This window comes from Hippocampus guttulatus, chromosome 10 (genome assembly GCF_054856545.1).
Source record: "Hippocampus guttulatus isolate MCC_2025c chromosome 10, RoL_Hgut_1.0, whole genome shotgun sequence".
Lineage (NCBI taxonomy): Eukaryota > Metazoa > Chordata > Actinopteri > Syngnathiformes > Syngnathidae > Hippocampus > Hippocampus guttulatus.
Genome location: NC_141270.1, coordinates 21,139,123 through 21,160,515, shown reverse-complemented (window position 1 = coordinate 21,160,515; position 21,393 = coordinate 21,139,123). Strand labels below are relative to the sequence as shown.

The 21,393-nt window shown below is 40.5% G+C and overlaps 1 protein-coding gene across 7 annotated transcripts in view; it reads right to left on the bottom strand.

Annotated features, from left to right (window-relative positions):
• The window catches only part of zswim8 (zinc finger, SWIM-type containing 8), a 182,266-nt gene that overhangs the window by 53,267 nt on the left and 107,606 nt on the right, over positions 1-21,393 (bottom strand). For all 7 annotated transcript variants that reach the window (XM_086122592.1, XM_086122593.1, XM_086122595.1 and 4 more), the window contains 5 exons: positions 15,109-15,240; positions 12,135-12,314; positions 10,387-10,570; positions 7,506-7,604; positions 3,204-3,328 (listed from right to left, as the gene is read on the bottom strand). In XM_086122592.1, the coding sequence (XP_085978718.1) occupies positions 3,204-3,328; positions 7,506-7,604; positions 10,387-10,570; positions 12,135-12,314; positions 15,109-15,240 (720 nt within the window). The remainder of the gene's footprint in view (positions 1-3,203; positions 3,329-7,505; positions 7,605-10,386; positions 10,571-12,134; positions 12,315-15,108; positions 15,241-21,393) is intronic.

Genomic DNA, 21,393 nt, shown 5'->3' with positions numbered 1-21,393 from the left:
GAAGTCTCCATTAAGGCTCATACTTTACCCTCAACCGTGATATTTTTACAACTTTTGGTTTGTATCGGGATTTTATACATACACACCCTGGCACTCTTGTATAAATGTTCTCTTGTATTTATAATGGATATTTCAATACCTTCCTCTATTTATCAACTTAGTTCTGATTTATCATTATATTTAATGTTTACAATTTATAATTTTAACTCTGATTGATGTAGGTTGTTTGTACTATTTTTTTGAATTTGTTTTTGAACTCAGCAAGCGATTTACTCATTTTCAGGTCCGTTTCGAAATTATTCCATAGATTTATTTAGAATTATTCCTTTAATAGATACACTGGTTTTGTAGAGGATCCCTACGGTTTTGGCTATTTTTCTTTTTACGTTATCGATATGTGGCTTCCAACATAGTTTTGAGTCTATGACTAACCCGAGAAACTTGGTTTCATACGCTCTTTCTATCTCAATTGAGTTTACCATAATTTTAGCTTGGTGTTTGATTGGTCTTTTACCAAAAACAATTAACTTCGATTTTTTCAGGTTAAGTGACAATTTATTTCTGTCGAACCAGTTTTTTAATTTGTTTATTTAGTTTTCTACGGTTGTCAGGAGCTGTTTCAGATTTATTCCAGAACAGTAGAAAGTTGTATCATCAGCAAATAGGACACATTTAAATTGTTTTGAGACCTTGCAGATATCATTTATATATAAGATGAATAGTTTTGGACTAAGCACTGAGGAACTCCATGAGTGATTTTCAGTTGATTTGTCTTTTTATTGTTGAGCTGCACGTACTGATATCTGTTTTCTAAATAACTTTTTATCCATTTATAAGCTACACCTCTAATGCCAAATCTTTCTAGTTTTTTCAATAATATACTGTGATCTATTGTGTCAAAAGCTTTTTTTAGATCTAGGAAAACCCCAACAGTAAATTCTTTGTTGTCTATATTAGTGGCTATTGCTTCCACAAACTCCATAACTGCCATTGAGGTGGTCCGTTTTTCCCTGAAGCCATACTGATTCTCACTTATTACTCTCACATTAACGATCAACTCATAACTGTCATGATTCGGTTTGGGACCAACAGGTGGCACTGTAGGGCCCCCCCTGCAGCTGCACACCTGTTGGTCATTAAGTAATTAGGGCTTTAAAAGGACTCCCAGCCCGACCACTCATTGTCGAGTCATTGTTGCTCTTGGCTACTGCCATGTTTGTTCGTTGCTTTTTGTTTGTTTGCTTGCACCTGTCATGTTTGTTTCTGTCATGCTTCTGTTCCTGTTAGTTTTTTGCCACAGTCATGGTTTTGTTTTGCTACTTTGGATTAGTTTTCGTTGTTAGCACTTTGTTTGTTTTGGATTCAGTTTTCTCTGTTTTATTAAATATAATTCGTCAAGTTCACCCTGCTCCTCCCTCCTGCCTGCTTTTTGGGGTCCACCACCACCTCGCAATCGTGACAATAACAATGGAATTTCCACTACCCGGAACCCGGAAGCCATACAGAAGCACGCAGTGGCGCAAACACAAGCAAGTCCCGCTCGATACTATGGAATAACTCTGTCCGCACCACTATTTACTCTCATTGGATACAAAACGGCGACATGTAAGTGACTCTATTAGCATTAGTTTTACTGCAGTTGTGAACGATTTGTATTTCGTTCACAGCTCCGCGTTTCCTGAACGCAACATACTCATAGCTGCTCTGCCATTGGCTTACTGAGCATCATTCTGGCCTCTGATTGGCCAAGCGGGACATCAATATCTATGTGTGTAGATACTGTAGCTAGATCTGTGGAAGACAGAGTGGAATGCATCCAATTAGCTGCTCAGAGTAAATTGCTTGTGGTTCGACGGACATTCAAATAAACGAACGTTTCCTGGAATGCTTTACTTGTTATCATGCTAAAAATCATCGCTAACTATGGCCATCGAGGACTACGAAGCGTCCCGTGGCTGGCTTTAAAAGTTCATTGCATGACATCAGCTGAGCAACGCTGTATTGGGTGGCAATCGAGGGGAGGTCGAGTTAGAGACAGTGAGATAGTCGAAAGAAAAGTCACCGGGTCTGTCTTATTTTAGAGCAAATAGTCCTAAGTTTGTTGTACTGTATTTTGTTCATATACCTGTGCAGTATACTGTACTGCAGCTTTTGTGTTTTGCTTGTGTTGTTACACATGTGTTTTGTTCACATACTTGCATGTTCATAAAGGACGTGTACCATGCTCATTTCCCACATCAGGAAATTCTTTTATAAGGAAGGATTGGACAGCCAAACATGATTCCGTACTACTGAATATTTACTGTACAATATGTAGGCCTGTGCGGTTGATCGCCTGGAAGAGTAATCGTGTAGTACTCTTCCATACCGATTGGGAGCAGCAGCAGCTAGGATTATGCTTCAAGACAAGTTAAGTTTCCGACGCGAGCTAATGCAATGAAAGGTATCTTTCATTTACATTTACGTTTACCGGAGATGCAACGGCACCAATGTTCTCACCAAGCTGCGCAACTGCGCACTGGTCGCACACTTTCAACGCACAAGAAAACCTATCCATCGCAGTGACTGCACTGCAAATGAATTAGACGTGTAACCTTTTGTGTCTGTACCAATTTGCTGTGTAATTCAGTGAGTGACAGGTGTCCAGCCAATCACACGATACGATGCAATGATATGCCGCCAATCACGAAAAGAACAGGCTGTCACACAGAAAAAGATCAGACTCTGACCAAGTTAAAGTTCTAATTGACTTTATTTTACTTGCCATTAAAACAAATGCACCAAATATTAGATTGGTGTTGATTTGATTCCTATTCAATGTGTTATAATATTGCGTTAATTTTCAATGTTAAAAAAAGCTTATCGTAACAATATCACACTTTAATTGTTAAAATAAGCTTTTTTCACATTTTTAGGTAGTGGTGTGCCGTGGGATTTTTTTTCAATGAAAGAAATGTGCCTTAGCTCGAAAAAGATTGAAAAACACTGACACAGAGCACAGAGGAAATTGCTAGCACCATTATGTTAAAGAATGATCATCGATATTCATTGAAATAACTTGGTTAACTGATGAGAAAGAATGAATCAAGTTTCAATTTTGAAACTCCGCATCCAACAACACCAATAAAACATTTGCATTCAAAACCCCCCTGTTTAATAGAGATAATAATAGGGATTATACCCATCGTACAGACAGTCCTCACCTTCTTCAGCTTGCTCTGGTCATCTTTATATGTGATCATGAGGGTCAGAGCAAGATCTCCCTTAACTCTTCTTGTTCCTTCACAAAGCAGAGGATGCTCTGCCTCACTCACGGTTGTCTTCATCCCTGCATACAAAAAATATATATATCCAAGTAAAAAAAAAAAAAAAAAAAACGAAGACAAAATCACCATGGGAAACAAGAGCCTTCAGTCGCTCTGCTCCCCAGCTCTGCAACACACTCCCCGCTGACCTTCGTAATACATAACACGTTTCATATCCAGCCTCAAAACACATCTGTTTAGACAAGCCTATTCACTTGGACCATAAAGCCATTATTTTTATTTTGTTGTATTTTTTTCCTTATTTTATTTGATGTTGTTTTTAACATTGTATTCGTGATTTTAACTGCTTGTTGTAAGGTGTCCTTGAGTTCCTAGAAAGGCACCCACAAATAAAATGTATTATTATTATTATTATTGTGTCCTTTTTGATAATAACCTCTCTTTCGACCAACGTTAATTATATGCATGTAAAACATTTAGCTTCAGTGTATTTGCAATTTTAGTCCCTGGTCAGGCTTGAGAATGTATGAATTTATATTTATTGAAAACAACAACAATTTTTTTTTATTAATAAATAGCATCAATCAATACATTTTAGACACTTGTGTATGTCTGAGTGCCTCAGCAATGTAAGTGTAGCGGGTTAGTGAATATGCTGTATCCATGCAGTGTTTACATTTATTTGATTTGTCTTTGTCCACAGACATCAGTAGATTTAAAGAGGACCCGCCAATGCAGCCAGACCTAAAACAGTTTTCCAGGACCCTGATGGGGGACAGGAGAAGAAGCTTCAAGGCAGGCTGGTGCCATATCCACCTCTGGCTTGAATATTCTCAACAGATGGACTTGGCGTATTGTTACGCTTGCAGACATTTTAGCCCACCTGATAGTTTTTTTCTCATCACTGCAATGTTATAACTACAATGCTTTCAAAGTTTGATGAAATAAAAAGTCAAAGAAGATTTCGAATCTGTCTTTTTAGCCCTGGGTTGAATGTGCCCCTCCATCAAAACCCCGGGCCCCAGCCCGGCCCCCTCAGTGAAATTGATCCAGAACCGCCACTGCACAAGACCTAAAAAAAAGTCCCTGCAGGCATATTCAAAACATAATAGGAAGTCAGGCATTCTTAATTTTCTTCAAATATTGTCTCATTTAGCTAGGTCTTATTTCAGAGGTGTCAAACATAGGTCCTGGAGGGCCGCTGTCCTGCATGTTTTCCAAGTCTCCCTGTTGCAACACACCTGATTCAAATGATAAGATAAGATAAGATATCCTTTATTTGTCCCGCAATGGGGAAATTACAATCAGAATTCAGAAAGGAAAAAACGCTGGGTAGGGAGAGGGAAAAAAAAACCACGCTCGAACTATCCTCTTCCGAGCATAATTTAAGTCCAGGATAAAAAAAGACCCTAGCACAGAAATAAGCATATGACAGTTACAACAAGTCACAAGACATAACATGTAATAAGGGGGGGATGAATGGGAAGGGGGGGGGGGGGGGGGTTGAGAGGGGTAACCGTGACCCGGGCGAAATGACCAGCTGCACGGATTCACACGAGCGCTCTGCATGTCGAACCACGTCACGGCGTCAGATCATCAGCAAGCTCTGCGCAAGCCTGACATTGAACCTGTTCATTTGAATCAGGTGTATTGCAACAGGGAGACTTGGAAAACATGCAGGACAGCGGCCCTCCAGGACCTGAGTTTGACACCTATGTCTTATTTGATCAAAATAGCTTTTAATCTGATGGACAGTACTTCATTTTCTAAAATCCCAATTGTGCCAGTACCACAATATACCAGTACCTCAATGTTGCCAGTGCCATTTATAGCTGCTCGCAGGTCTTATATTAGTTTGTAATTAATCCAACTTAATTTGTTTCAGTGAAAACAACCCAAAAAATAGCCTTGATAAATACTTGAAGCTAAAATTTTCAGTTCGCACCATGATATTTTTTAAAAATTGATTGAAGTCTAAATATTGATTGTGATGAATTACTCAAATAATTTTACATTTATCTCGCACTGTCTGTTTTCTGTGTACTCTGTAATGTACTACAGGGTACATAATTCCTCTTGAACAACTTCAGTATGTTGAACTGGAAGTTCAATGGGTTTGCTGCAAAATAGATGTGAACATTTTTTTACAAAACATTTCAAAACCAACTAAGTTACATATCAAGCATTGGGTCATTTTTATTGGTAATGCACGTGAAATAAAATAGATTAATAAATTATTTCACCCAAGTTGCACATACTATTTCTTTAGTGCAGGGGTGTCAAACTCATTTCACATTGTGGGCCACATACGGCCTCGGTAGATGTCAAGTGGGCCGGACCATTAAAATTATACCCATACTCTGCTATAAATAACCAAAACATCATGTCTTTAGTTTGGTCTAAAGAAGCACAAGAACATTAGGAAAATGTTGAAATTTAATGAACATATTTTTTTAACAAAACATTTTATGAAACACCTTAGATTTCCTGAGACAAATGTGCAATTTACTTTTATCATTCACATATATGCATTGCAACCTCTTCCGAGCATAATTGTACTGATTGTACAAAGGCACAAAATTTTAACAATTAGTATTGAAAAATATAGTAATGCACTTTAAGATTAAACAAGATTAATAAAGAAAGTAATTTTTTAACCATTTACAAATGTGGATAGAAAATCTAAATTTAATCCCTGCCTACAAACTAAGGAGAGTGCTATTAAATGTGTAAAAAATAAAGTAGTCACATGTCCTTGATAGCCTCTGCTGTGTCTGTTTTTTCTCAGTCTTTTCTCAGTGTCTCAGTGACAGACTGAGGCTGCTGTTGTCTATTTCTCTGATCAAAACAATGTTGTCTTCTACTCCATTCAAAACAGTGTGTCCCCTAGTGGATACTCCATGAATTGCACCTTATTAAAATATTCTTTCCGTGTCTTTTATGCATTTTTTCACTTTTAAAATATCCTGCGGACCTGATCGAACCTCCTTGGGGGTTGGTTCTGGCCCGTGTGCCGTATGTTTGATACCGCTGCTTAAGTGTATTCTTGTGCGTGAGATGGCAGCGTATGAATGGGGCACAATTCAACTGCAGGCATTACGTATTCTACAACACAAATGCTGATAATTTGTTGGTGTCTGCCGTGCTTCCAAAGGCTGTCGTGCTTACATATCGTAATTGATGATCACTGTTCAACATTCAGAGTCAATTTTCAACGTACATTTGGTCATCTGTACCAGTTTTCTAACTGAATATCTTTGTATGAAGGTAGAGAAGCTGTTCTTTTTTACTTGACTGCTCAGTGCATATACAGTAATGAACTTTCATCAGCATTGCCTTCTGAGAAAGGCAAAGAGAGTTGTTACGCTCACTTTACGCCGCTCTGACAGTGTGACCGCCGTTAGCCTCCAGCTCGCTGCTGGCCAGCTGTCACAGCGCAGCCAATGTGTTTATGATCACACAATTAATTGGTAGTGATGAGGAGGAGGTGAAGAGATACTGCTACTTTTTTCACCCCCTCTCTTTCCCTCCTGATTGCTCGCTCGCACTCACGCTCACTTTCACTTTCGCTCTCATGCACGCTCTCGCTCTAGCTCTAGCATGTGCTCTCGTGCTCTCTCTCTTTCTCTCTCCCTCCCTCACCCTCTCCCTGCCGTGCATGTAGCAAACACAACAGCATTACGAGACACTGATCAGAGAGTCCACAGCTGACGAGACACTGATCAGAGTAGACAGCGTGACCAAACACTGATCAGAGAGTCAACCACGTGACCGGACGCAAGGGAAGATGCTGGGTGGGGCTGCGAAGATGCACAGCCAATCGGCTCCCGGGATAAATCCACTCATGCTGTCAATGGTCGCACCGGGAACCAATCATGCGTACATCCATCTACAAAACCTCTCAGTTATTTGGCATTTTTTTCTAAATATAGTAGTCTGGGGGGGAAAAAAACGTGATGTAGTGAAGCCGCGTAAATGACGCGTGATACAGCGAGGGATCACTGTACAATGTAGTAGCCCACACAATTCCAACAATCTCTTGCGAACAAAGGGGTGAGTGAACACACTTTAGGAAGTTGTGATTTAAAGCATAAATCATCTACATGTTTTTGAACGAGTTTACTTTTGGCCTCTCATGTCACACTTGTGGATAACACTGTTTTAGAACCACCTACCTGTATATATAAACACACATGCACACGCACACAGGCGCACACACACATTTAATTGTTTAATTACCTAGTGCTGAAACAGCTGCACAAAAGCCAAGCTCTTCATCAGCCAGCATCTCACTGCTGTGCTTGCGACTGGGTGGGCCGGAGCCAGTTGGAGACACAACTGCAAAGAAAAAGGGAACAGAAATGCTGCACACAAGCTATTCAGAATATCCTGAGTGAGTGTCACTGAATAATCAATGAAAGGAGACATGCTAAAAATATGCACAGTGCAATTATTGAAGTGGTGACAGTCACATGGCCCTTTATTAAGGATGAAGTCAAATGTATTATTTTCTTTCTGAAAACATGACAAAACGGGTCATTGTAGATCCAATTTCTCATAAATCTGCCACACACTACGTGGCACAACCAATCCCGAATGGATTGGATCACAGCACAAAATGAAAGCGAGTCTCACACAATCACTGAGTGAATCTAGAGAAGCTTCATCATTCAACAACAATGTAATAAACCCAAAACATAATGCCAACACAACAAAGAATCAGAATCACCTTTATTTTAGACTGGCCAAGTCAATCACTGGACCTTAAACCAACAAACATTATACCTCCTGAAGGGAGGAACCCCCAGGAACAAACAAGATTTATTTTTTTTCCCCCTCAGAAACTGGAAATCTGATTACGTTTAGCTATTCTAATGCTGATTGCAAAAGGATACAAAAACATAGAAACACTTTTTTTTTCAGTTGAAAAAAGAGCTTTCTTTTGGTTGGCTGCATGTGTATAACACAACAGAACACAATAATCTGTGGGCCTTGCAAGATCTGTCAAAATCCAGCAAAATGGCTGAGATTGAGAAATTTCCTCCAGTGAAAAGGGGGTTGGGATTAAGTGAGTTAAGATATAGTGGAGATGGCATGCTCCTGACCTCAACTCAGGACATCCTGAGATTGTGGGGAAATTACTAAAATGCATTTTTCAATTCCACTTACACGACTTCGTTTGAAAAAGCAGATGCTAAGGACTTTATTTTGGGCTCTTCAATTGCTTGAGTTGAAGTTACTGAGGTGGATTAAAAGATCCTTGGTATCAAGGTGACGGTCATGGATGTGATCTGCCCGGAGTTCTTGAAGGCTCTGAATGTTGTGGGGCTGTCCTGGTTAACACGCCTCGACAACATCGTGTGGACATCAGGGACAGTGCCTCTGGATTGGTAGACCAAGGTGGTGGTCCATCTCGTGCCTGTTCCAACTCCAAGGCAATCACACTCCTCAACCTCCTTACTCAAGGCTATTCAGGCATGCTGGAGAGGAGGGCCGGTTGGGAAGTAGAATCTCAGATTCAGGAAAGGGCAGTGTGGCTTTCGTCCTGACCATGGATCAGTCGATCAGCTCTACACCCTCTGCACGGTCCCCATGGTACATGGTAGTTCGTAAATTTAGGCTATATGTTTTTTGGGAACTTCAAGGAGCCGTTCGACTGTGTCCCTCGGGTAGTTCTGTAGAGGGTGCTTCAGAAGTATGGTATCCACCGCCTTGATACAGGCTGTTTGCCCCTCGATGGCCAGTGTCAGTGTCATGTTCCTGTTCTTGGCTTGGCCAGCAGGTGGCAGACTGAGCAGAGTTGCTGGTTGCAAACCTGCTGCCTATCTCGCAATTCAGGAACTCTGTATTTTAGGACCCACAAACTGTCTGCTGGTTGTCGGAGTATTGTTTTGCCTAGCTACTTTCCTTGCTCATTGACCTTTGCTATAGACCTCGTTGTATTCGCTATTGATCTCTCGGTACCATTGGTTTTGTAAGTATTGTTTTTGTTTTAGTGAATTGGCTTTTGCTACGTGTATTTGATACGTTGTTTTTCGTTTGTAGTCTCGGGTTTGTTTTCCTTCCTTGGCTTAAGTGCAAGCGCTTGTGGGTTATCGTTTAGTTTTTGTGCTCCCTGGTCCTTGTTTTGACCAGCGCTTTATGTTCCTACTTTGTCGGTGCGATTTTTGTATATTAAACCTTTTTGTTACGGAGTCCTTGTCTCGAGTCTACAATTTTTGGGATCCAAGACATTATTCGGTTCGTCCGAATCGTGATCGTCAGAGTTTAGTCCGCATTGCCGGCAAATACGTTGGACTTGGCCAAGGGTGCTTTTTGGCACTAATTTAGTTTATTTCTTTTATGGACAGAATTTTCTCGGCACAGTCAAGGTGCTCGGGGTGTATGGTTTGGTGACTTCAGAAAAGAGTAGCATTGCTTCCCCAGGTCAGGAATGAGATCTTGCGCCAGGTGGAGGAGTTCAAGTATTTGGGGGGTTTTGTTCAGAAGTGACAGAAGGATGCAGCCATAGATTGACAGGCAGATCGGGACAGTCTGTCCATGGATAAACAAGAAGATGAGCTGAGAGGCAAAACTTACTGGTCAATCTAGGTTCCACCCTCACCTATGGTCTTAAATTGTATTCATGACCAAAAGACAAAGATAATGGATATAAACGGCCAAAATGATTTTCCTTCAAAGGGTGTCGGGCCCTAGTGATAGCAGAGTAATCCAGAAAGGGCTCGGAGTCAGGACATTGCTCCTTTTAATTGAGGGGAGCTACATGAGGTCAATTGGGCATCTGATCCACATGTCTCTGAGACATAGTCCCTGCGTGTTCCCTACATGTTCCAACGGGAAGACATCACATGAAGAGACAATGGAAATTCCTCGGGATCCCCCCAGAAGAGCTGGACAAGGCCAGGACTTCTCTGCTTAAACTGTTGCAACTGTGTCCTGACCCCGGATTAGTGGAAGAAGATGGATAGATGGAAAATAACAAGCCAGAATGTGAAGATTGATGTATGGTTTGAATTTGTTGCTAAAGTTATGTCAAAAGAAAATTAATATATAAACAATGAACACCTGAAAAGCCCTTCGAATACATCAACACAAAGATTGAGTTGGATTTTGTTCTTACCTGGGGCACAGAGGACATCAAAAATAAAGCTGGCCAACATGAGAGGAAGGACGGGTCTGTAACCACAATAGTTTCCATCTCTGAGCTGCCCAGCCCTCTCTCTGATGACGGACATTTCCACGAGACCCATCGGAAGTTTCTTCAACAGAGCCACAATATCTGACTCTTGGTAAGCCAGCTTCACCTGGTTAATTCACACAGTCAGTCATGTTCTACATATCATCAGGCCTCATTTTTATGTTGTTGTATGGAACCAATTTCTTGAGCGTTAACACTTCTAATGGGAATTTGACATTTAACAGTGCTAAAATGCATCTTATAACTAACTGTACCATTGTGAGCGCTGACCATGTTCAGTGCAGATAGGCAAAGTTGCTTCCTCAGGCAATTTGATCCTTTTATCTGTAAGTGGAACTGTCCAAAGTAGTGATTGTCCTGTGTGGTCTGACTTTAACCCCTCCCAAGAAGAGAAAAAGGCAATAAAAATGGAGCACCCCACTGCTTGGGGAGGCTCCATCACAGATCTGTCAGTGGTGTTTCTCCATATTTTTGGTAGCTGAAATAAATCTCTACATTTTACAGACTTTCGTTGTCTTGGTTTCCCTGGACAAGACAATTTTGCATCCCAGATGGGACCTCAAGTAGGTTGCTTGAGGTAGACGGACGAGAGCTGGACTGCACAACCTTCTTCACAAAGACGAAGAACTCTTCCCTCATAAATTTGAGAGGTGAGGATTCCGTCCAACTCCCTGAAAGCACCTCTTTGAGGTCTCAACAAACTCAAACTCTCCTTTGACATGGTAAATCCGATTTCAAAATTCATGATAAGTAATGACCTGAATATTTTATGAATTTGAAGATGAGATTCATTTTAATTTCATTTGTGTGTTTTAATCTATTCATTTCCGTCTGCTTATTCGTGCGCATGGGCTTGATGTACAATGTACTTTTTCAACACCGACACGAAGCAGCCAATAGTTCATTTCAACCCACTTGGGCGAAATGGACAACCAGGCCAAACGTTTCCTTGGATCACTTAAAATGCACCACTGGTCACCCAACCGCGCACACTGGTTTGGGAACGTGACAGAGGAACACAGAGTGGTGTGGGTGGACATATTTATGAAATGCAACACCCCACTCTCGAACTCTGCTGCTGTGGAGAGTTTTTTTTTTCAACAGTGTGACATCATCGACCAAAGAGCTTTGACAAGCTGGTCTTCCTCAAGGAGAACATGTCCCTATAGGGATACTCCACCTGCAAGAGCCACTTTGAGGAGGAGATGCGGCAGGGGGCCGAACACAGCTAATTAGCTTTAAATGTTCATGAATTATGAAACTTCTACTGTCTGCTTCTCTTTCATGGTGTCATGCAATGATGTTTTTTGGCGGGAAAGTGAGATGGTGAGGTTTAAGGATGAAATGCTTTAAAAGGATGAGGACGGAGGACCAATTGTTATATGAATAAGGAAGGAGGGATGGTGACGGAAGGATGCCCAGGTTGCAGAATACGGACCGCAAAATAGGGTCAAGTGACCATCTCTGTTACATTCATTGGCCTTCTGGAATTGCATTCATTTTCAGAATGCGAGGGACCTTGTAACAGAAGATAAAAACAGAAGATGCTAATTTATATAATCTACAGATCTCTGCTACACGCTATTTAGACTGATATGCTGAAAACACATTTAATTTACCATCATACTTAAGAATAAAAAGTGATTTAATAAAATGGCTGAGCGTCGAACCTCTAAAGCTTTAGTAGATGCTGGTGGTCTCTGGAGTTCCAAGGAGAACATGCCGGTGTTGAAGGCCAGATTATGGAGCTCCAGTCGATCACTGAGGACAGTGATGAGGAAGGCTGCTTTTGACAATGTGTTGGTGGCCACCTGTGTCTGATGGCCAGTCGACACTTTATTCTTCTTAGCCTAAACAAACAAAAAGGCAAATATGCAGATGTGAAATGACACATGTAGGAGTAACCGCACCTATAGTAGACATAATTATAAATACATTAATGCACATGAACAGATATATAGATAGAGTAGAAATATATTTTTTAAAGTATGGATCATTATTGTTATACTTCACAATTATATGCTGTTTTGTGTTGTCTACTCTAACTCATACAATCTCAACAAAATATATTCAGGTTTGTGACTGTAAGATCACAAGATTTGAAGGGCACCTCCCGATGTGAAGAATTCATCCATCCATTTTCAGAAACACTTACACTCACGAGGGTCGCAGGCGAGCTGGGGGCTATCCCAGCTATATTCGGGCAGTAGGCGGGGGACACCCTGAACTGGTTGCCAGCCAATAACGGCACACATAGATATACAATCATTAACGCTCACACTCATGCCTAGGGACAATTTAGAGTGTCCCCCCCCCCCCAAGATGGTGCCCGAGTAGGCAGCCTTCGGCAAGTGCTCTTCAAGAGCCTTGCTTTTTTGTTATTTTTGGTGTTTTTGTCTTTTGTTTTGTCACATGTTTGTTGTTTCATTGTGTGGACCTGATATGGACTGTTTTCAGCGTTTTTTTGCCACGACATTCGTCAAAGGAGAATTATCTGTGCTTGGTGGTTGCGCCTTCTCGGCAGCACGCCTGTACCAGCACAGATTTTGATTGGGAGGAATCTCGGCGCCATTGACTGTCGGTGCTGGACAGACCTGGGGCGCTTGTGTTTTTTGCGCCTGTAATGGGCAGCATTTTTCACGACCCTGTTTTGTTCAGTGGAGATGTCGGCGCTGTTGGACAGTCGGCGTTGGTGCGGCTGGATGGATGGTTGCTGAAGTTGAGGATGAGGAGAGAGGAGCGTCTTGCGTATTTGGAACCGAGAGTCGCCGCTTGGAATTGAAATGGATTTCCATGGGACAGGAGAAGTGAACCAATCTCTTTTTTCGTCAATGGATGCTACAGCTTCTTGTTGACTTTGAAACTTAGCTTGTAGCCGACGTGTGCACATTTTGAGCATGACGTCTCTGATCCACTGGTTAAAGGACACTTTGATTCTCTCCTCTTTCATCTCAAACTGCTTCAAACAACAAAGCGTGTGACGGAAAAGTGGTTAGGACTGCACGACTGTCCGTGTTTTATGTTATGTGTTGTGTTTATTATTTTACTTTATGTAAACTGTTTTGTTAAGCGCTTTGTTACAGCTGCCGCTGTTGTGAAAGCGCTATATAAATCAGCATGTATTGTATTGTATTGTATTGTTCAATCAGCCTACCATGCAAGTTTTTGGAATGTGGGTGGAAACCGGAGTACCCGGTTGGGGCTGTGCAAATTATATGACAATATATAATCTGCCTGTTTTTTTATACTTGGGTTTTAATATTTTGAAAATTGGAAAACATTTAAAACTATATTTTTAGTTGGTCTCTCGTCTGCTCCGTCGCTGGTCATCTTGCCACATGCCTTCTATTTAGAAAGCAGAGTCTGCAGACTCTGAGGTAGTAGGTTCTCCTATCTCTTGGGTTGAAGTCACCATGGTGGTTAAAAAGCTCCTTGGTGGCAAAGTCCCGGGAATGGATGAGATCTGCCCGGAATTCCGAAAGGCTCTGGATGTAGTGGGCATGTCCAGGCCTAAATAAAGAGCTAGGTCTTTCAACTGAGCTCGTTCATCCCCACAACGGACGGCATCACTGCAGACGCTGCAACAAGCGGCCTGTCGAATCACCCTTTCTATTCTTCCCTGAATAGTGAGGAAGACCCGAATATACTTATACTCCTCCACTTGGGGCAGGATCTTATCCCCGACCTGGAGAGTGCACGCCTCTCTTCTCCAACAGAGAACCGTGGTCTCAGATAGGAAGTGCTGATTTTCATCCAAAACACTTGACACTCAGCTGCGGACTTCTCCAATAAGAGCTGGCTAATGTAGATTGATGAAGCCAACAGTAGTACACATCATCTGAAATAAAGGAGATATAATACTGAGGCCATCAAACCGGTCCTCTTCTACAACTTGGCTCTGCCTAGAAATTCTGTCCATGAAGTTTATGAACAGACAAAAGGCAGCTTTGGTGAAATCCTACCCTCAAAAATTCGTCCTGACTGCTGACAATGTGAACGAACCTCTGACACCATTCATACAGGGACAGAACAGGGGGTTTGGGACCCAATGCCAGCCAACTCTTCGAGTAACACAGTTTAACACCTTCACCAATTTACAGGACTCTATTACGAATCCATCGATCCATTTCAATTCCAATTGAATCTCAACCAATTTCCTTGGTCAAAATAAAAGTACTGAGTAGAATCCAGCCGAATCAAGGTCTTCCTCATCAAGTGTCGGGAAATTACAGATACTAAGCAACACTGAGAAGCATAAAGGGTCTTGTCTCAGAGTGCACATTGTATTTGACCCGACTACAGTCAGGATTCTGGCACTCTCGTCCCACACTCAAGTCACTGTCTACGGGATGCACGCACACAAGTACACTCAAGATTCATATTCGAAACAGCTTTCTCTACTAAACAAATAACAGAAAAATAAACTCTTTCAATGTTAAATAAAGAAAACAAAAGAAACAATGGAATTCATCTAATTAAGAAACACAAATTATTCTGGTCAGATGTACACAATTTTTAAGAGTCAGGAAAGGACATGAAAATGTACTGAGGCCAGCATTTTTTGCAAGACAGCATAGCTGAGACGAACCAATAGAATGATAAAATGAAACACTTTGAAGTTGAAGTGAATTTTACTGAACTTACCTTCGTCTGTGGCTGTTCCACTTTAAGGTCAGGAGGGTTCGCCAGAAGTTCCTTTGCCAAATCTACAGCCAGTTGGCATGCTTCATTATTGTATCCATGAGCATGTAGAGCCTCAGCACATGCAAACAGCACCTATTCAAACAACAGCATTTGGGGTCATACTATTCAAAGAATACCATGCCCCGTGTTACCATAAAATACAAGTTTAATTTGTTCTGTGGCCATGCTGTAATTCAAATCACTTATGTCTCAAACCAAATTTCATGATTGAAATGAATGGAAATACTGTTATTATTATTCTGTTCTCAGCCTCGGCCATATTGGAGTACTGGCACGGAATATCGGATACTGGGACGTTGGGGTATTGGCACATTGGAATTGGAATTTGGCACAATTAACCTCTTTCATGGATATTACATTTTTTTGCCAGGCCTGAAATGTGTTACAGGTTTAGTGAGTTTTCACACATTTCGACCCTCACATGGAATCCTTTCTCAACATCTCTTCTTTTTCCATGCGTGGGGATTTAGAGTTTTCACTTACTCTTTTTTTCAGGCAAGTGGGGTCAATGGGGGTGATGGATGTGGGGTAAATAGGGGGCGGTTGTGAACAAACATCACCAGATTTTTATTCGGATTAATTTCACAATCAGTGACGGACATGTCTAACCAGTAGCATTTTTATTTTTACGATGACTGCCCAACTTGGGGATCAACCTGCGCTGCCAGTGTGTCATAATAATACGCAAAGGTACACAATTTTACAACTCAAGATGGAATCTGCTAACCCTAAATATTTTGATATTCGGGGCGGGGTCGATGGACCTTCCTCAAAGTAAGTATATTGTTTCACTATCCCAGCAGGATGCCCATTTAACATGCACACTGATTATTGATCAGCCAATCAATGTACACCCATTACATTTACATCGACCGGTATGGCCCTGCCCTCTACACACTCCAACTATGAAGTCGTTTGAGACTCTTTCCTGAGTAAGGGCGATACAAATAATATTAATTTGCATTTGCTGTTAACTGCTATTTATCTTTGGTTGGTAACAGACATAAACCCATGAGAATTAATCCCTCATCTGAGCATACCTGAGCATATGCATAAATTATCTGTTCTTGAGCATAGTGTAGCGAAGACCCTGACAGCCACACAACCGTCACACAAGACCTCCACATGCTGAAAATGGTAATTGATGGAATTGAGGAAAAACCGGGAGAAACGTGGACTGAAACAGAGGAAAAAGTTCAAAAAATCCTCAAGGAGAAGCTGCTGATACAGGGGCAAATTGAGGTGGAGAGAGCTCACCGCACAGGAAGACAAGAACCTGGAAGACCTCGACCGAGGCCAGTTGTGGTCAAATTTCTCAAATACAAGGACAGATCAAGGATCCTACAAAAAGCAAAATACTTAAAAGGCTCCAACATCTACATCAACGAAGACTTTACAGATGCCATACGACAAAAAAGAAAAGAGCTCCTCCCAAAATTAAAAGCTGCACGTGACAGAGGGGAAACTGCCTACTTAAGACATGACAAACTTCTCGTCCACCCCCGCACCAGTACTCCAACACAACAGGCTCGAGTTCAACACCATCAAGCAGCATACTGAGAATTATTCACCACCCGAAGATAAAAACTCTGACCCTACTGAAGCAGGAAATTCACATACCAAAAAACATGGACTTCGAACCCTTTGATGACCCTTCCAACCCTTTGATGACTTCCAACCCTACTGACCACAAGACATTTGACCCTGAGAACAACTTGGACCCGGACAATAACTTTTTCATGACCGACCGACCGCGAGGGAGCCAGCGACGACCGACCGTAAGGGAGCCAGTGATGACCGCGAGGAAGCCAGCGACGACTGCAGGGAAGCCAGCGACCGCGAGGAAGCCGGGAGACAACCAGCCAGCGACCACCGCGAGGGAGCCAGCGACGACCGCAAGGGAGCCAGAGACGACCGAGAGGAAACCAGCGACGACTGCAGGGGAGCCAGTGACCGCGAGGGAGCCGGGAGACAGCGAGCCTGAGGGAGCCGGGAGACAACCAGCCAGCGCGCGTGAGAGAGCCGGGAGGCAGCCAGCCAGCGAGCGTGAGGGAGTCGGCGACGACCGCAAGGGAGCCAGCGACCACGAGGGACCCAGGAGACGTCCAGCCAGCAACCGCGAGGGAGCCAGTGATGACGGCGAGAGAGCGAGCGACGACAGCGAGGGAACCAACGACGACCACGAGGGAGCCAGCGACGACCGCGTGGGAGCGGGAAATTCACATCCCAAAAACACGGACTTCCAACCCTTTGAAGATATTGACTATAAGCCATTCGATCCCGAGAACAATTTGGACCCAGACAATAACTTCTTCCAGAACAAACAAAGGGTAACAAACTCTGACTATTACCTGGATGAACATTTCAACACTAATATAAAATTGGAAAATGCACTTTCAGTAATACACCTAAACAGTAGAAGTCTCTATAAAAACTTCACAAAAATCAAAGAATACCTGACTAAATTCAATAAATTTAAAATAATTGCCATATCAGAAACTTGGCTTGATGAAGATAAAACAACTGAAATGGAAATAGAAGGTTTTGAAATGTTTGCAACTAATAGGGAAAACAAAAAAGGAGGGGGGTTGCAATATATGTAGACAAAGCACTTAAATGCAGTAAAATCGAGAGATTGACAAACACAGTAGAAAACCTAATGGAATGTCTAAACATTGAAATACATAATAAAAAGGCATCAAATATCATCATAAGTTGCATCTATAGGACACCAGGATCATGTATTGACACATTCAATAAAAAACTAACAGATATGCTCAGTTACAACAACGATAAGAAAACACGAATATGTGGTGACTTTAACATTGACTTATTAAACCCAAATGGGCACAAAAAAACCAACCGACTTCATAAATAGTATGTACAGCAACAGCTTTTTCCCAGTAATCCTGAAACCTAGCAGAATAACAGTTGACACGGCCACATTAATAGATAACATATTTATAAATAAGATTGATCATAAAATAGAAAGTGGACTTCTCATTAATGACATAAGTGACCACCTACCTGTTTTTGCAGTTTTTCATAATTATTTTGATAGAAAAGCTAAGTCAACAACTCACATAACAGAAATAAGACTAAGAACCCAACGCTCCACCGATGCCTTTAAGCAAGACCTAGAAAAACAAAACTGGACCAAGGTCTACTCAAACGAAGACCCAAATACAGCGTTTGAAGTATTTCAGTCTACCATAATCTCCTTATATGATAAACATTTTCCATTAACTAAAGTCTCCAAAAAGTATAAAGACCCAAGTAAGCCATGGATAACGAAAGGCATAGAAAACGCATGTAAAAAGAAAAACTATTTATATAAATTGTTTTTAAAATTGAGAACTGAAGAAGCAGAAAAAAAATACAAGACCTATAAAAATAAACTAGTAAATATTATAAGAACCAGTAAAAGAGATCATTATCATGCACTATTAGAGCAGAATAAAAGTAACACACAAGAAATATGGAAGATACTTAACCAAGTAATCAGAAATAGTCCTAAAAAAATTGATTATCCAGAGTATTTTATCAAAGGCAAAAATACTATTTTGGAAAAAACTGCAGAAATAGCAACTGAATTTAATGAGTATTTTGTCAACATCGGCAGTAACCTAGCAAAACAAATTCCTGATCCAACAAACTTGTTTGAAATAGATAGATATGTAGAAAAAAACTCCTCCACGATGTTCCTTACTGCTGTAAAACAAGAAGTATCAAATATTATAAAAAACTTTTAAAAATAAAAAGTCAACTGATTGCTTTAATATTGATATGACAATAATAAAGCAGATTATAGAATATGTAGTGCGACCTTTCACGCACATATGCAACCTGTCATTCAAAGCTGGTATCTTTCCATCAAAAATGAAAATTGCTAAAGTTATTCCAATCTATAAAAGTGGAGAAAGACATCGGTTTACAAATTATAGACCAATATCACTACTACCACAATTTTCAAAAATATTAGAAAAACTATTTTATCGCAGACTTGATAGCTTTATACAAAAGCATGCGCTGTTAAGTGAGAATCAATATGGCTTCAGGGAAAAACGGACCACCTCAATGGCAGTTATGGAGTTTGTGGAAGCAATAGCCACTAATATAGACAACAAAGAATTTACTGTTGGGGTTTTCCTAGATCTAAAAAAAGCTTTTGACACAATAGATCACAGTATATTATTGAAAATAATAGAAAGATATGGCATTAGAGGTGTAACTTATAAATGGATAAAAAGTTATTTAGAAAACAGATATCAGTATGTGCAACTCAACAATAAAAAAACGAATCAACTGAAAATCACTCACGGAGTTCCTCAGGGGTCAGTGCTTGGTCCAAAACTATTCATCTTATATATAAATGATATCTGCAAGGTCTCAAAACAATTTAAATGTGTCCTATTTGCTGATGATACAACTTTCTACTGTTCTGGAATAAATCTGAAACAGCTCCTGACAACCGTAGAAAACGAATTAAACAAATTAAAAAACTGGTTCGACAGAAATAAATTGTCACTTAACCTGAAAAAATCGAAGTTAATTGTTTTTGGCACAAGACCAATCAAACACCAAGCTAAAATTATGGTAAACTCAATTGAGATAGAAAGAGCGTATGAAACCAAGTTTCTCGGATTAGTAATAGACTCAAAACTATGTTGGAAGCCACATATCGATAACGTAAAAAGAAAAGTAGCCAAAACCGTAGGGATCCTCTACAAAACCAAGGAAGTGCTAAATAAGAGATCTTTGTACACATTATACACTTCATTATTATTACCATATATGACCTACTGTGTGGAAATATGGGGAAATGCCTGCAAAACAAACACACTCCCTATTCTCAACCTACAAAAAAAAGCAATTCGAATTATTAATAGATCAAAATATACGGAAGCCACAAATCCACTATTAATCAAATTAAATAAGATGAAATTTTATGACCTGGTTGACTTTAAAATCGCCCAATTAATGTACAAAGCACACAATAACCTGCTCTGCCAAAACATTCAGAAGTTTTTCGAAATTCGAGAAAGCAGCTATGATTTAAGAGGAACCAACTTATTCAAAAAACTCAAAACAAGAACAAACATCAAGCAAAGAAGTGTATCTATCAAAGGTGTTAATCTGTGGAATAATCTCGAAACGGACCTGAAAATGAGTAAATCGCTTGCTGAGTTCAAAAACAAATTCAAAAAAATGGTACAAACAACCTACATCAATCAGAGTTAAAATGATAAATTCTAAACATTAAATATAATGATAAATCAGAACTAAGTTGATAAATAGAGAAAGGTATAAAAATACCCATTATGAATACAAGAGAAAATTGACACAAGAGTGTCAGGGTGTGGAAGTATATAATCCCGATACAAACCAAAAGTTGTAAAAATATCACGGTTAAGGGTAAAGTATGAGCCTTAATGGAGACTTCTTTCTTCTTACTTTTTTCTTTTCTGATTGATATAAAAATGATGTATTAGATATAAACACATAACGGGGTAGGACTAGATACGTTTTTTACTTCTTCCTACTCCCTTGAACATAATAACTGTGTTGAATGAAGATTGATTTCTTTCTTTTTACTTTTTTATCTATCTTATTTTCTGTCAAATTATTACTGTATATATGTTTTATGTTCAATAAACAAACAAACAAACAAACAAACAAAATCCATGCAACTTTTTTAAATTCTGTGTTGATTCAACCATTTTTTTCAGACACCATGAACATCCATCAACTCATGGAGCAAAATCTCCAGGCTTCGAGGCCACCAAAACACCTCAAAATGGCTTTTTCTCTAGACGGCATCACCCCGGGATATCCCATTTCATCTCAACCTGGCATTGCTGGAGGAAGGACAATCCCACAATGAGACAACTGCAACCTCTACATGTTTGCAATGGGCCAAATAAAGTGAAATGCAATAATTACAGGCCTGAGGATTTCACGGCAACAATCGTTTTCAGTAGTGTGTCGTTTCTGTGGGTTCATTGGTACGGTACCCAAAAATCATTTCCCCTAAAAATCACAGCACACTAGTTGACTGTACGCAATGGAATATCTCCTGTGTGATCAACGTGATTTCACTGTGCCCGTATGTGTGTTTGTGGTGTGGCGTGTGAGTGTTTTTCTTCTATTGTACTTTTGTTTTAGTTTTAAGTGGTGGTGGTGGTGAGGCGGAACAGGAAACATTAGGGGTGTTCACACAGCAAC